At 44.2% G+C, this 15,897-nt stretch overlaps 1 protein-coding gene across 10 annotated transcripts in view; it reads right to left on the bottom strand.

Annotated features, from left to right (window-relative positions):
- pikfyve (phosphoinositide kinase, FYVE finger containing) overlaps window positions 1-15,897 on the bottom strand; it is a 36,491-nt gene that overhangs the window by 2,394 nt on the left and 18,200 nt on the right. For 5 of the 10 annotated variants that reach the window (XM_083776644.1, XM_083776641.1, XM_083776643.1 and 2 more), the window contains 24 exons: window positions 14,366-14,473; window positions 14,078-14,221; window positions 13,484-13,610; window positions 12,274-13,157; window positions 9,449-9,868; window positions 8,691-8,765; window positions 8,501-8,601; window positions 8,316-8,387; window positions 8,021-8,192; window positions 7,587-7,765; window positions 7,368-7,481; window positions 6,883-6,991; window positions 6,461-6,615; window positions 5,892-5,988; window positions 4,175-4,235; window positions 3,914-4,042; window positions 3,438-3,558; window positions 2,928-3,023; window positions 2,402-2,482; window positions 1,992-2,074; window positions 1,614-1,673; window positions 901-1,077; window positions 394-497; window positions 154-282 (listed from right to left, as the gene is read on the bottom strand). In XM_083776644.1, coding sequence (XP_083632770.1) covers window positions 154-282; window positions 394-497; window positions 901-1,077; window positions 1,614-1,673; window positions 1,992-2,074; window positions 2,402-2,482; window positions 2,928-3,023; window positions 3,438-3,558; window positions 3,914-4,042; window positions 4,175-4,235; window positions 5,892-5,988; window positions 6,461-6,615; window positions 6,883-6,991; window positions 7,368-7,481; window positions 7,587-7,765; window positions 8,021-8,192; window positions 8,316-8,387; window positions 8,501-8,601; window positions 8,691-8,765; window positions 9,449-9,868; window positions 12,274-13,157; window positions 13,484-13,610; window positions 14,078-14,221; window positions 14,366-14,473 — 3,798 coding nt within the window. The remainder of the gene's footprint in view (window positions 1-153; window positions 283-393; window positions 498-900; window positions 1,078-1,613; window positions 1,674-1,991; window positions 2,075-2,401; window positions 2,483-2,927; window positions 3,024-3,437; window positions 3,559-3,913; window positions 4,043-4,174; window positions 4,236-5,891; window positions 5,989-6,460; window positions 6,616-6,882; window positions 6,992-7,367; window positions 7,482-7,586; window positions 7,766-8,020; window positions 8,193-8,315; window positions 8,388-8,500; window positions 8,602-8,690; window positions 8,766-9,448; window positions 9,869-12,273; window positions 13,158-13,483; window positions 13,611-14,077; window positions 14,222-14,365; window positions 14,474-15,897) is intronic. The other 5 variants (XM_083776639.1, XM_083776647.1, XM_083776646.1 and 2 more) reach the window with 2 other exon arrangements.

Raw genomic sequence — 15,897 nt, forward strand, 5'->3', positions numbered from 1 at the left:
TGCACATACACACACGCAATGCATGCATGCATGCACACCCCCCCCCCCACTCCATCTCGAGTGAAGTTGCTCTGTATGAATTGAGTATTGCATTATGAGTATCAGTATTGAGTTATCAACAATGCCTTGAGACTGTCTTTTGGTGAGTCTAACCTGAGCCATCTTGCGTCCATAAAAGAGGTTCTCCATCACCAGTAGGTCCAGTTTCTTCTCCGTGTTATTCTGGGAGTTCTTGTAGCCGATCCTGTAGACACCCAGGATCTTAGCCAGAGCAGTCGGACGCTATGGACATCAAATATGAGAATTAGTACCTGGGCTGCAAAGACAATAATATAGAATAGTACACCCAAAAAGCGCACAAGACATGCAAAAAAACATTTTCTTCTGTGGTACCTTCTGCTGCACAGCTCCAGTGATGTAAGTGAAGTAATGAGGAGCAAAGTCCAGGAAGGACTGGACTTCCAGTCTAGGCATCTGCTTCAAGATGAAGCGGTCATCTGACAGGACACATGGACATTGTTATTCTGACCGGAAGTCCAGTTAAACAAGTTTTCTTTTCACGTTCCTATTCCACTGAACGAGCATTGGAGCTTTTCTCATAGTGTAATGTGTTGCACCTTAAGTGCTATTCTGCCGGGTGGCCACCAGATGGGGTCGGTGCTGGTGCCAGACGTTTTTGTATAAAAACTCTCCCAAGTCAAAGTCAAATTAAGCTCTAATCAAGCGCAGAATATCGCATTTTGAGCAGATTATGAGCCATAATGCATATAAATATGGCTCGTGACGGCACTTAAGCTGCTTCTCAACTGTCTTCAACGAAGCTTCAAACCATGTATAGTATGATCATCACTGGTCATGAGCACAGGGGTTCTTATTTAGCAGACAATAAATAGACAACACCTTCTGTGGCATAGAAGACGGCCCCGGATTTCCCCCCGCGGGCCTGCCAGTTGACACAGTGGGACAGCGAGCGGACAAAGTCGTCCTCCGTGCTCTCCATGATCTCCTCGCGCATCTTGTGGAACTCCTCTGCGTAGTAGATCCGACAGTAGAACCTGGCGTTGGCGTCTGAGAACTCTGCACAGGGGGGGGGGTGAGGGGCGGAACGGCAAGCGGTCAACATGAGCAAGGCCCTGATACATGACGCCTCGACAGAGTTGACGTCGAAGTGGGTGAAATCAGGATGTTTTTAAAGTTGGAAGGACTTGAAAGGATACTGCGGCAACAGGACAGTGAGACTAGACTAGCACTACAGTGTTGATGTTGACAGCAAATTGATTTTAGTTTTAGTCACCTCGAATGTTTTAATGTTAGTTTAGTTTTGGTCTATCTGATCTGATACAGTCAACTAAAATGTATTTTGGCTGGCCTTGATGTCGCCGTAATGACTGATTTTACACTTGCTGAAAATAGCCCATCTACAAGATTGTGAGTTTGTAGATCGGCTATTTAGTTTTTTTACATTTTAGTCTAGTTTTTATTTGTTGACGAAATTGTCAATATATTTAGTCTTAATTTTAGTCATCATAGCTTAATTTTCATTTAGTTTCCATTTAGTTTTCGTTTTTGTCATAGTATTAGTCGACTAGAGTGAGAAAGTGAGAAACACTTACGCAGCTCAATATGTGGATTCCCAATCTGCTTCTTCTGTTTGTCTATCGAGTCGGAGTCTTCTGTGCAAAAAACAGAAAGAAAACACTACATCAAATGCTACAGTAAATATAAAATAAAACGTTTTAATGTGTTATTGAATAGTGTTCTTTTCAACACATTTCTTTTTAATGGTAAAAAAAAAAGCCAATCTCAAAACACATTACATCATGATGACACATCTTATAGATTGGCTATTTAAGCTAATTGTAGCACAATGAAATATAATAGGACTTAGATGGTTAAACGTTAAATATAAAATAAATTAAAATATTGTTTTGCAATTGATTATTGAATAAGGTCACATTGTGTGCTTGTTGACCCAGACAGAGGACACCTACTAATAGGATCGTCCATGCTGCTTCGGGACGAGGCGGAGTCATTGGGTTTGGCAGGGCTGTTCTTCACTCGGCTCTCTCCAACGCTGCAAACAGAAGACAAAAGGCTGTTTACACTACAGGCTTTGACTCCACTGTAGTTAGTCACATGCTCTTTAATGCTTTTCATTTGGTTCAATCTTTATAAAACCCACAGACACAACAATAGCAAAAACATGTTGTGAGCTTGTAGATTGTTTATTTTTGCAAGTATTTCTTTATAGGAAAGAACATAAAAAGTTGATATATGGATATACGCCCCGGCAGCCACGATACTTATCATGGTAAATATGTTAATATCCCGCCGCAATTTCGGCCGAATAGTGAAGGTTCTACTTGATCCAACTGTTCCACAGAACACCCAGGGACCTTACGTGATTGGCTGTGGCGTCTCGTCTGCTCCCGTCTTCAAGGTCTTGGACAGGTCCTCCAGAGCAGACTTATACTCCTTGCAACTGTAGGGTTGGGAAAGAGACAACAATATAATTCTGCATGTCTAAATATGGTTGGTAAATGTGACTATTACAGTTTTTCAAAGGGGGCTGGGAGATATGTACAATATCACAATATTATTGAACAAATACAGCAATATATCGATATTCTGACCATAATATCATATTGTGACAATATCCTTTTTTCTTCTTTCATTGTTAAATGATCTTTAGAAATAGCAACAATAGCAGATCTACAAGCTCACAACGTGTTGCACCATGTTGTGTGAGCTTGTAGATCGGAAAAGTTCGCTATTCTTGAATTATTTGAAAGGCTTAAGTGATCAAAACCAGGAAAAGATACACCGGTATGTATATCATAGATCACAATATCAAAAACTGCTCATCCTTAATTTCAAAGCGTTTTTTGGGGATATGGCTCCTTGACCGAGAAGAGGAGCAGGTTTACCTGAGAGCGAAGGCAATGATGGAGCTGGGTTCTTTCTCACACACGGCGATGGGTACCCGCTCGTGCTCATACATGAGATAGTGCTTGTCTGGGTCACTGGCAAAACATCACAGAAAAGGTCAGGACCTGTTGGCCATGTGTGTGTGTAGCTCTTAAGGAAAAGTGCAAATGTTTACCTTTATTCTATGAAATGTGCTATATAACTCAACTTTCATTGCCCTGATTCAAAGACCTGTTGTGCGTAGCAGAAATTAGCCTTTATAGTAGAAATCAGTTCGGGGATGGGGTCGTATCAGAGTGAGTGCATAGGCGCCGGAGGGGGGGGGGTCATTTGGGTCTGAATGTCCCCGCACTATGTCTGGTCTATTTATTTTTCCTGACTGGTGCTGGTGCATGCCATGAGGCAGTTTCCATTCTGCTGCGCAATAGTCGTTGTGTATTGTCTCAACACGATCAAGATGTCCCCGCACTTTTTACGTCCTGACGGCACCACTGAGTGAGTGTACTTACAAAGGCAAGGGGATGGGGTTGTAGCTGTTTCCAGGCAAGAGGTTGGCCAGGATGGCCTTCATGGTAGACTTCTCCTTCACCTGGCTGTCATTGGAGCCCAGCAGGTGTCCATCAAACACATCTGGGAACAGGAGCAGGAAAAGCAGAGATAAAGCTGCATGGGCTTTTCTTCGTGACTATTCTATCGATTGCTTTTTCGATTCATCAAAAATTATCAACGAGTCGATAAACCACTTTAGCGTTATTTTATAGTTTGTCGCACAACGGTGTCATGCAAAAATAGTGAAGTACGTAAGCTAGCATTTTCAGCTTGTAGATCTGCTATTTTCAACAACAAAAATTAAATAAAATAATAAACGTTTAGCCTATAAAGCCATGTCAATTCCCAAATAGGGATAAATAATTCTTGATTAATTTATTAAATTATAATTTATAGATTAAAAAACAAAAAGATATAGAAGTGCGTGTGTGTATACCTTCTGGGATGCTGAGGGTGTCCTGGTCGGAGAAGGAGGGGCCAGATGTGAGAGGTTCGGCCCCCGGGTCCCCCGGTGATGGCAGGATGGAGGAGGAGCCGGAGAGGAGCGTGCTGAGGTGACGGTCCTCTGTCAATCAAACGTGGACACAACAGAATCACAATACAAAATGTATATAGCGCCTTTATCCAGGGTGCTTTACATGTGCAATACAACCCCATTCAGAGAGCAGATGGTGGCGACTCCCGCTGACCAACTCACCTTTCTCGCCGTTCTGCACCACAGGAGAGGGATTGCGAGGGGAAGAATCCAGGTTGCTCGTCTGTCAAAGAGTGAAAAGAAATATATAATATTGATGACATAATGACAAATAATGCACTGTCAAACTAAAGAAAAATGGGTTCCTTCTAGGGATGCACCGAAAGGGAAATTCTTGGCCGAAACCGAATACCGAATATAGGAAACAGTTGGCCGAAAACCGAATACCGAATAGCCGAATACAGCTTTGTTGTAAAGCTACCTGATTATGGCAAAATACATGATTATGGATTTTCATAATCGATTCATCGGGCGATTATTTAAACGATTAATCGGATTATGGCCCCTTTTTTGCAATTACCTTTAAAAAAATGCTTCAAGTTATTGTAGGCATGTTGTAACTAACAATAAAGACAATAAAAATGAATACTCCTTCAAAATTTATATTTTACCCCCTTTTTAATACAATTTGATTTCATTGCCATTCCTTGTACTTGTAATGATACTGTAATCTGTAATGTTGACTGTGTATAGCTGACTGTCTTTCTTCCCATTTCTATCTCTGGGACCCCAATTTATTTTTATTTCTATTGTAAAAATCAATGTAAATTTTGAGAGTGTATTTGGTTCCATTTTTGCACTCTGTTACAGACCGGCCCCACTTGGTTTACTTCCTAACTATCTATAATTTAGCTGGAACTCCCACTATGAGAACCACTGTCCTACACAGTGTGTGGGCACGCACGCACAAACACACACACACACACACACACACACACACACACACACAATAGCATGCTAGCTGATAGGGGAAAACGTTCTTATTTAGCAGCCATATTAGCATGTTCTCTAGGCTCTAGTATCACATATGCCAAAGTTAAACAGCACTGAACAACTGATCATTGTTAAGCAAAACGTTCACGGACGTTCTGCTTCTGCTTTTGCCCTGCCTGTGCCCACTTCAATGCGCTGCTGAGATTACACACAGGTGGAACAGATTTGAGGAGCTAACGAGCAAGCTACTGCTAGTGTTCGTCGTAGCCTGCATGCAAACTCACAGATTCAGACATTGGGGAGCATTTTTTGTCATACGACAAAAGAATAGACAGTGGCGGTGCTCACAAATACCATGTTTTGGGACCTGTTGATGAGCTCGCAGATTTCGCGGAGCGCATCGCAGCCACAGCACAGAGCAACTTGACGCTGTGTGTGTGTGTGTGTGTGTGGGGGGGAGACTGAAGTTGGGAGAGAGAGAGAGGTAGATGCGGAGCGCTCTGGTTACGTTCAAGACAATCGCGTGTTGTGTTTATACCGACCCGGTGTTTTGACTATTCGGTGATATATTTTCGGCCTATTTGAGCCGAAACCGAATAGGCCGAAAATACATTTTTAGCCATTTTCGGCCGAATATTTTTGGTGGCCGAAATTTCGGTGCATCCCTAGTTCCTTCCCAACCTCCTGACCAGGGGCCTATATTTGGTCCCCCCAGCCACCTGGGTCTGTCCGAGCACCAAAATAGCATGCTTGTTTTTTTTCTCTCTACACGAAATCTCGTCACCGAAATCAGTAGATCTACAAGCTGTTGCGTTGTGAGCTTGTAGATCTACTATTTTCTGTGAATGTTTGCCTACTATGTCAAGCCCAGAATAGGGATGAGAGAGAGAGAGTTCATGTTAATGAATGCTAAACCACACACGGAAGAATGGTTCATTCCACAGACCTTGCTGTCGTCTGCTGTGGTCTGTCTGTGTCTGCCTGGGCTGGGAGGGACAGACAGACGCTTCCTGCCCTTCTCCTGCTGGAATAGGTCCTGAAGCCTGGAGACATGAAGGACAGACAGAAGACAGCTCAGAATAGTTAGAACTGGGGCACATGCCACATGAATAAGGCTACAGTCCTTTTATGCAGCGTGGCCCAGCTTTTCATGTTTGTGACTTTGTGTAAACACAAACATTGAAGACTAAAGTGAGGCCGCAAATTGTGATTGGCCGGAATGACATTTGTGATGATTCGATTGGTTGAGCACGGAATGTGATCTATGATAAGAGTGGCCATCTTCACTTTGTGTGATTTCTTTGAACCCATTTTGGGCGGGAACCCCTTTTGGTGTTAGCATTATGTTATGCTTTAGCTATTGAAAAATAGCAGATCTACAAGCTCGTAGCGCGCCACTCGGTGGCTTGTAGGTCTGCTATTTTTTTTTAATCGAAGAACGACTGACATAGAAACAGAAAACTGTCAAAAATGGCTTAATTAAAAAAAGAAGAAAAAATATGTATATAAGGTAACCTGCTATTCCAGGACTGCAGCATCTCACACAGTCCTTGTTTCTTCATCACAACGGACTCGAGGACAACCTGCAGCTGCTGGGGCGAGTCCGGGCCACAGGCCTGCAGGCGGGCCTGCAGTTTCTCTATCCAGCTTCGTAGGTCCGCTTCCTCCATCTACATTGAAACATGCCACTCCGTTACCCCGACTAGGACTGACACTATTTCAGTAGCCATTGTTCTATCCTTTTTTTGTTGTTGGACTTGGATTAATCAAATAATGGAGAAGAGCCATTTTATATTCTAAAAAAACCTATCTATCTAATGTATTAATTGATTATATGTTGTTACATGATGTTTATTTATTTATTATAATTGATTAACAAAGAGATACAAAGAGCATTTTACAGCTAATACAGATGAGTGCTGAGAGGAGAACCGTACGTCTTTCTGAGCAAACAGGTCTTCCATTTTCTCTTCTCGTGTCTTGCTGAAGGTGTCCGTCTTCAGTGAGGTGAGACGGTCGTCTATGGCCAGGTACACCTGGGTTACTCTGTCGGTCAATTAACCATAGGGCAAAATCAATATTCTGGTTCCCAGGATATTTTGGAAAACATTCAGAAATGGCACGTATTAACAAACATTTATACGTGATAAATACATTTGACACAGTGACAGTACAGTAGAGGGACCACCTGGGGACCCCCACACGGTAACTGTCCTTTCTCAACCGTTTCGGACGCGGGGCGGCTCGCCGAAACCGGCCCGGCCCACTGGGCGCGTTTCTGCAGGTCTGGAAGTTTCACCATTTACTTCACACGGGTGTGATTTTGTTTAATTGAAAACAATGCACAGTATGAATTTAATATAATTATGAATTCATGAGTTCTATATCTGATACCTAAGGAACAGGGAACTATGGCTCTTACTTGAGAGAGAAGTCCTTTAAGTCCTGCTGCATGTTGGCTTTAGATGGTCCCAGGTTCCTGATGAAGATCTTGGGAGGAGGAAGACAGATCTCCAGCAGCCTCACAGAGATATAGCTGAGGAAAACAGAGTGAATGTTAAAATTGCCTAAAGTGTGTGGATGGAAGGATGGATGGATGAACAGACAGTTGGGGGACAAAGTGGATGAAATGAGCCCTAACCTGAAGGACGCCACCATCTGATTGTAAGAGAAGTACTGGTGGTAATCTTTGTGAATGGAATGTCCGCAGGGTTCGGCGTTGGCTCTTCGGGTGTACTGATGACCGTAGAAGCGCAACTCCAGATACTTGGCAAACGACATGGACCACGAGTCATTGGACAATGGAACCACTGGTGTCACCTACAAAGACAGACAGAGGCCGAGTAAAACTAGGGTTTTTTTTGTGGGAGATATATATATTTTTTCCGAATGAAATAAAGCACAAATCTACAAGCTCACAGCGTTTTGCGATGCAACACATTGAGAGTTTGTAGATAATCTATTTTCATTACTTTTGTGTGACGGTGACCACTTAAATTAATAAATATTTGCAATTGCAGCCATAAACTTGAGAATCTCCAAATTATTATTATTATTATTGTTCTTAGAATTTACTTGTTTGCATATGCGGCACCAGGAATAGTTGAGGATAGTGTGTTGGTAACCAGGCACAGGAGAGTCCAGCTCCTTCAAAACGATCTGCACACAACCACTACCGTGAACAAACCGTCGGATGTGATGCACCATGGGAGTTTCACAGAACGGACTGGGGCACTGGTAAGATGGTCTAGAAACAAACACAGAAAACTAGCTCAAGTACAGGCTGTTGTTTAGTGACTGTACAGCTCATTTACTTATTTAAAGTATATTTCAAGAGTCGTGTTTACAGTATATCAGAATTGTATTTCACCTAAAACAGTATCGCTCCAAAAAAACACCGAGAGAGAGGTCATTCTTGCCATAGAACTCCATTGTGACAATCCTGTTAAGAAAAAAGGACACTAATTGAAAATGTACTTTCAGGCAGCCATTGAAATAGGACACTACATGGAGATGCAGTATTATGCCACATGCTGTGAGTGTACATTACTTTACCATGGGCTGACGCAGGGGTTGGGGGCGTTGTTGGACTGTGCTGAAGAGCTACTGAAGAGCACACACAGCCTCTGGTGGTTGACAGGGGTCAGACAGTCCAGCTGGAGACAATAAAACCAGCAAACGATGTCAAAAACAACGCAAAGAATAAATCATGACAATCTATGAGAGCACACGCCATGCCACTCACAGTGTCCCTCACAGATCTCAGATCAGGGATGAGGTGGTGGGCTCCGCCTGCCATCAACACTGAGACCAGTGCTGGCTGAATGAGACGATGGGTACAGGTCAGATGACTTTAAGACTTTATGAAGTGGAATCATTTCTGAACTACTTCTATCCACCCGACATGCAAAGCAGCCTCCCTTTTGCATGCACAGCCAAACAGCTGAGCAAAGATTAAACATGCAAATGATTAACCACATGAACCCCAGTGTCCCTATTCTGGTGCCCTATTTTGGCTGTTGCAAGCTTGTAGATCGGCTATTTTCAGCAAAGAGATGTAAAGGTGAAAAAAAATCACACCCGTGTGAAGTGAGGGGCACTCTTATCATCATATATCACATTGTGCTCAGCAGCCAATCAAATCATCACAAATGTCACTTTTGGCACTTTTATCTTCAATATGTACTTTGCTCAGCCAATCAAACCATCGCTATGGGGCGATCAGCCAATCACAAGCCAATGTTTGTGTTCACACAGACCCAGAAAGCTTGGTATAAGAGGGGCTTGCGCCCCTCAAAAAGAAGCGGCCTAGCATAGACCCCTGGGGTCATCCAAGTATATAGGGTTTACGTGGTTAACATAACATAGTTTGCTCATCTCCAGAGGAGTTTCTTCATCCCTAGATGAGAAAACTACATGCAAAACACATGCAGCTTGACAAATAAATGCCACCCCCCCCAAGCTATGATTTGGCAGGTACGTAATTGTCAAACCCGGTCACACCTTGGAGGCCCAGCTCATGTCATTCTGTCCTGCTGGCTTCTCCTCCTCACTGTCGGCTTTCACCGGAGCTCTGACGGGCCCCTCCCTGTCCCGCTCCCTGTTCTGGAGCAGGGTGGCGGCGGGCCCGCCGGGGCTGGCCGAGTTGAAGGGGTCGGCGGCCTCCCTCTGCTGGATGCGGCCTCCCTTGGCCCGGTAGTCGGCCAGCATCTTGGCCAGGTCCGGGCTTCCGCTCAGCTGGTCCACGATGTGAGTGCTGGTGAGGCGGTGGCTGGGCAGCATGACGGCGGGTCGCGGCGGCGGACCTCCGTTGGCCAGGCCGGCGCCGGTCAGACTTGAGGGGGGCGGGTCTTTGAGGAGCAGCCGTTTCCTGCGCCCGTCCAGCTCCTTGAAGTCCTTGTTGAGGAGAGGGGACAGGTACACCTGCAGGACAGAGGACACACATGATGGAATTATAAGACTAAAGGGTACAATTAGGACCTGTTCAATATAATGATTTCACAACACAATACAATAAACTATGTGAGAACTTCAATCGCAAGATGGCTCTACATAGCATCACTCTAAGTCCATATTTCATTATCGTCATAAATTAATACACTATGACATAGAGTCTATGTTAAGTACATTGTATGACAATTGTGTAGTAGCAAATATCAATTCATGATTTGACTTATAATGCCTAAAATATGGATGCACCCCGTATTTGTAATACATGTCCCAAGTAGCGGATGTTTACATCAGTTTGAACCGGAAGTGAAAGTCGGCCAGGTCACAGTAGTGAAATGGGGCCTGTCTATCGGAGCGATCCGTTTTTTTAAATCATAACTAAAGTCAATCTAAGCTCTGATCAAGTACCGATTATGAGCCATAATGCATATAAAGACGGCTTGTGCCGTTTTGACGTGAGCTAGCTAAAAATGCTAATTTGATGCGAATCAATCACCGATTGACGTGGATTAAACAAAACTCGCCTTTACAGCTATGGCATGCTGGACAGAGTAAAGGTAAGCTCGTCTTTACGTCTATGACATGGAAACTGTTTTAATAATAATTACATTGAATCCATTGGAACACAGGTTATCATTTTTTACTTCAAAAAGGTATGGTTTGCCCAGGCCGTAGCGTAACGGTCTGGGCACCGGACTGGTGATCCAGTCGCGGTGTGCCGCGGGTTCGACTCCCGAACCCGACACGGCCTTTACCGCATGTCATACCCCCATCTCTCTCCCGTTTCCTGTCAGCCTACTATCTGTCCCTTAAAAAATCAATAAAAGGCGTAAGCCGCAAAAAACATATCTTAAAAAAAAAAGAAAAAAAGGTATGGTTTTAATTTAGACATACCGGTACAAGGTTTCCACCAGTCAGCAAATTATATATAACTAGTCCTTACCCGTTCTGATATATTTCAACTTGTATAATATATTTGTGTGTGTGTGTGTGTGTGTGTGTGTGTGTGTGTGTGTGTGTGTGTGTGTGTGTGTGTTTTTATGAATCAAAACAGCAGTATAACATGAAAGTATTCTTACAAATGCATGGTAGGGAAACGTTTTCATGGCAAGAGCAAGGACCGCAACATTTACACTTATTAGACAACAGAGCCCCATTTGAAAAGTATCAAGGACCCCCAGTTTGACATGCACCTATATATGGAGTTATGGACAGTCGCAGAGATCCAATTTGCAGGTGGATTTGCGTCCAAAACGGTCTCAATTGTGAGCTTTGGCTTGCGAGAACTCATGGCTTTTGCAACCTGTGATGTTGTGAGCTTGTAGATTAGCCGTTTTCACCGGAGCGTGCGCTGTAGCCACTTCACGCTGTGTGTGTGTGTGGCTTATTTTCAAGACAGTTGTATCTCGTGTTGTGTTTATAGCGAACTGAAAACGGCCACGCGATGACGCACGCGCACACATACGCACACACAGCTTAAGTAGTTTACACACACACACACACGCTCAAGCGAAAGTAGTCTGCACACACACGCACGCACACACACACACACACACACACACACACACACACACACACACACACACACACACACACACACACACACACACACACACACACACACACACACACACACACACACACACACACACACACACACACACACACACACACACACACACACACACACACACACACACACACACACACACACACAATCCAGCCAGGCAAGGGCAGAAGGTTCCTATTATAACGACAGTGGGTGGCCACCTCAGAGTAGCCTGCGCACACGCTTTTAGCGAGGTGCTAAGCAAGGGTTGTTGTGGTATATCAATCAATCCGTCCACTCCATGTGCGTGCGCACGTGCAGTCTTTACGTGCGCGGCTGCACGCTGTTTCACCCACGTTTGGTTAAAAGTTATAGGGCCTATCAAGTGATCCAACAGAGCCAGCCCGATAGATAATCATTCCGTTGTGATCGTGGCCGTGCTGGTGCAGGAAAGATGAGATCTGTAACTGCGGGCGAAACAACTGAAGTTACGCGGAAAACTGTGTCCCAGTATTAATCAGTGACGGTCCCAAAATGCAATTCACTTGGAGTTTTGCCGCCCTGTGGCTGCGGGGGGTACTGCACCCGGGTGCGTTTTTAATTCACTAATAAATTAATTAATAATCATTAATGTGTCAAATCGAAAAAAGGGCTCCGTCACGCCCTCCATATTCATATGGCCAATGCCTGTGTGAAAAGTGGGAACGATTGGTGCAGGCAGTGAGGAGATAATGAGGAGATAAAATGCGGTCGGACACACACTCACAGTCACACACACTCAGACATTCGCTCTATTATAGTATAGATAATAAATGGAACAGGTGAGTACCTGCTCTGGGAAGTAGTCCCTGCTGGGGCAGCGGAGGCCAGCAGTGGTGAGGAGGAACGGTTCTCTGAAGGTAATGAACGGGGAGATGCACAAGATGATGTCCTTCAGCTCCTGCTTGAAGACGGCAGAGATGGACTTCAGTCGGTCGTCGGACGAGGCCACCTGCTCTGCCACGAAAAGCCCTGTGTCGTCCTGCAGGGGGTCCCGGAACAACCTGGGAGGGGGCGTCTCAGAGCCCTCTGCCCCTTCCGAATCTAGTGACTCCCCTTTCCTTATGCTCCCCTCTTCCCCTGTATCCCCCTCCGATCCTCTTATAAAGGACTCGGAGCACTCGTCCATGAGGAAAGGAGGAGAGACAAGCAGAGTAGGGCTAGAGACGGGGGTGGAGGTGGCGATCTCCATGTCCCTGGCCTCGTCTCCCTGGACAGGGGAAGACAAAGATGACTTGGGCTTCAGTTTCATATGCAGGCTCTCTTTATCGTCATCCTTGGAGGAAGACTCAGAGGCAGGCCTTTCCTTGTCGCGCTGCCCTAACATCATCTCTCCGTCTAGGGTGGAACCATCCGACCAAAGCCCAGAAACGAGGGTTTTCTCCTGGCCCTCTCCGTCTCGCTCTCCCCCTTTATGCTCTTCGCGCCCCTCCTCCTCGGCTGTGGTGCCCTCCAGCAGGCAAGGGAAAGGGGTGCTCGGAGCCAGACTGGGTGGCATGGCAAACTCGTCCATGAGGAATGAGATCTCCAGCTGCGAGTGGTAGGCCACACATACCATCAGCATGATGATGTCTTTCACCCTGGCCAGCTCGTATTCGGCTGCTCCGCGGAGCTTGATTGTACAGCCCAGCTGTGGGGCACAGCCCTCGAAGAACATCAAGGTCTTTAGTTCATCTGAAAGGAGGAAACGATGCAGGGTGAGCGATTCTTGATTGATCTACATTGGTTAACATAGTCACTAGTGCAGCATGACATGACATGTATGAAATCTAACATATAAGTATATAAAGATGAATGGATCACAGGTTGGTAGGTGACTAGTGTTTTGAACAAATAACCGCAAAACCTGTGTTTCGCGTGTATTTCCCCCTCTCGCTGCACTCAAGTTCGCCGTCGCTCTGTCGATCTAAAATTGCCTTCAATATATTTGAAGAATTAAAATGGACCATGAGCAAGCACTGTGCACAATTGATTGTGCTGCGAGCAGAGGTGCTACTCACTGTTGGCAAGCGTGAAGGGCTGCAGGTAGAACTTGTGACAGGTGCCCAGACGAGGCTTGGTGAGGAGCTGGTCCATGGACATCACCAGGTCTCCCTGGGTCATGCGACTCACCCGTTCCAGGACTTGCTGTGTATGCAAAACAACACAGAGGGTCAGAAGTACTGAGAACACAGACAGCTGAATGAATCAACAGTGACCTAGCGCGCATATCATACATTACCTAATAACTAAAAAGAAAGCAAAAATTAGCAAAAGTTTGGGTTGTAACTATTGATTATTTTCTTAGCAAATTATATTTTATTTGATAAACGAGAAGCACAGTTAAATGAAAAAATATATATAACTTTTTTTATCAAAGAATGTGAAAATAAATTATATATTTTTTATAATTGGCTAAATCAATTAGTCTGATTAACCACTTAAGGCGTCGTGAGAATAGCTGATCTACAAGCTTATGTAGATGCAATGTGTTGCGACTCTTGCGAGCTTGTAGGTGTGCTATCTTTGCCATTGAACAAAGGACAAAATCAAATTTTACTCAAATCTATAATTTTGTATAATCTATTCAAATCAGTTAACACTAATTAACTTACAGATTTGACATTGATGACCAGCGTGATGCCATGCTGCTCCAGCAGCATGTCCTGAGCGATACGAGACACAGTTTTCTCCACTAGGACCAGGTTGGGACGCACGTCTGCTATACGCTGGACGTAATTCTTCAGAAACTCACGCTCCTGACCAAGTGAAATCAAATACATATTATATATATGCACAGAGGGTTAATTGATGACAACTGCAGTTAGATTGAAGTTCCCTGTCTCAATACTGCATATCGTCGCCGTCTGGTGGTGGATACCAAAACCGTTGTAAATACTTGCCTGGAGCACAATGGGGTCGAGGCAGGTGAACTTGGTCTCCTCTCTGTATAGGTACTCTATGGAACACTTCAGCAGCAGAATCTTGGGGTTCTTGATGTACGAGTTCATCTGCTCATAGAGAGGAACCCACCAAAGGTCAGACAAGGCAAACGAGTACTCGTTCATCAAACCATAAATTCAATTCAATTTTATTAAAGTGTCAAATCACAACAAGTTGTCTCAAGACACTTTACAACCAACAAAGATCCACCCAGAGCAAGCAATATTGCGACAATGGTAACAAAAAACTCCCCTTTAGGAAGAAACGTCAGGCAGAACCCGACTCTAGGGTGGGCGGCCATCTGCCTCGACCGTGTCGGGGGAGAGGGGGGGGTAGAGGGGGAATAGGAAGAAAGAATAGAAGAGAGATAGACAGTTGAGATATAGACAGAATGTTTATGAAGAAATTCTAAATGAATTATAGGCATATATATGCTTTTATATTCATTCCTTTATTTTCATATCTTGATTTAATGGGTGTCATTTTTTCATGCTTATGGATAAATTAAATACTGTACGTTTTACGGTGAGCCATATTAGATCAATCTAAGCCTATGCCCCAAAAAAAAGGTATAAAAAGCATCTTTGACTGAGATAATGTGCCAGGTGGACGTAAATAGTACCACTTGGTAGGAGACATTTTATACTGTATTTAATTTAAGAGTACTCGTGCACATCCAGAGTGGGAGGCGCTAGTGGCCAGAACAAAAAGTAAAGTCACCGGCACTAGGCAGGACATTACAATACTGTCACTGTAGTGGGATTTATGTACCAAACTCAATGAAATCTTAGGGTTTAAATGATTAAATGAGAGGAAGACCATTACAATTAAATGGTTTAAATAATTATCTGGAACCATGTTTCCTTATTAGCTTTTATTTTTTATCTCCTCAATGAATATCCCTCATGAGTTCTCGTTCACAATCACAATCACAAAGCAATGCGGAGGGTCGTGCAGACAGCCAAGCAAATCAGTGGTTGTAAGCTTCCCTCCATTATATAGTAAAGCTCACAGGCTTATCAAACACACTAGCCACCTCAACCACAGACGGTTTCAGATGCTGCCATGGGGCTACTACTGTAGTCACTTTGTATCCTATGGGACACTGGAAGTAGATTGCTAAATAAAGTAGCTTCTTCCTCCGGACAATGAGGCGTATGAACTAAGAGGCCCCAAGATAAAAGAAAAATAAGCTTGGGAAATGCTAAGCCCTGAGGTATTTAGGATGCGAGTTTGTATTTGTAATCTCTTTATTGAATTGTGTGTCGAGTACAAAGCTTTACATGGGCTGGCCCCGCTGTATATCATCGACCTACTGCCTCCTAAAACCAATGTAAGATCTCTCAGGTCCTCCAACAAAAGTCTGCTAGAAATACCTGCGTCCAAGTTGAAAACTAAGGGTGAGCGGGCTTTCGCTGTGGTAGCTCCTACCCTATGGAATGCCTTGCCTCTGGCAGTGAAAAATGCTGAATCAGTTGACTGTTTGCTTGTT

The sequence above is a fragment of the Protomyctophum parallelum genome (genome assembly GCF_964188405.1).
Source record: "Protomyctophum parallelum genome assembly, chromosome: 11".
Lineage (NCBI taxonomy): Eukaryota > Metazoa > Chordata > Actinopteri > Myctophiformes > Myctophidae > Protomyctophum > Protomyctophum parallelum.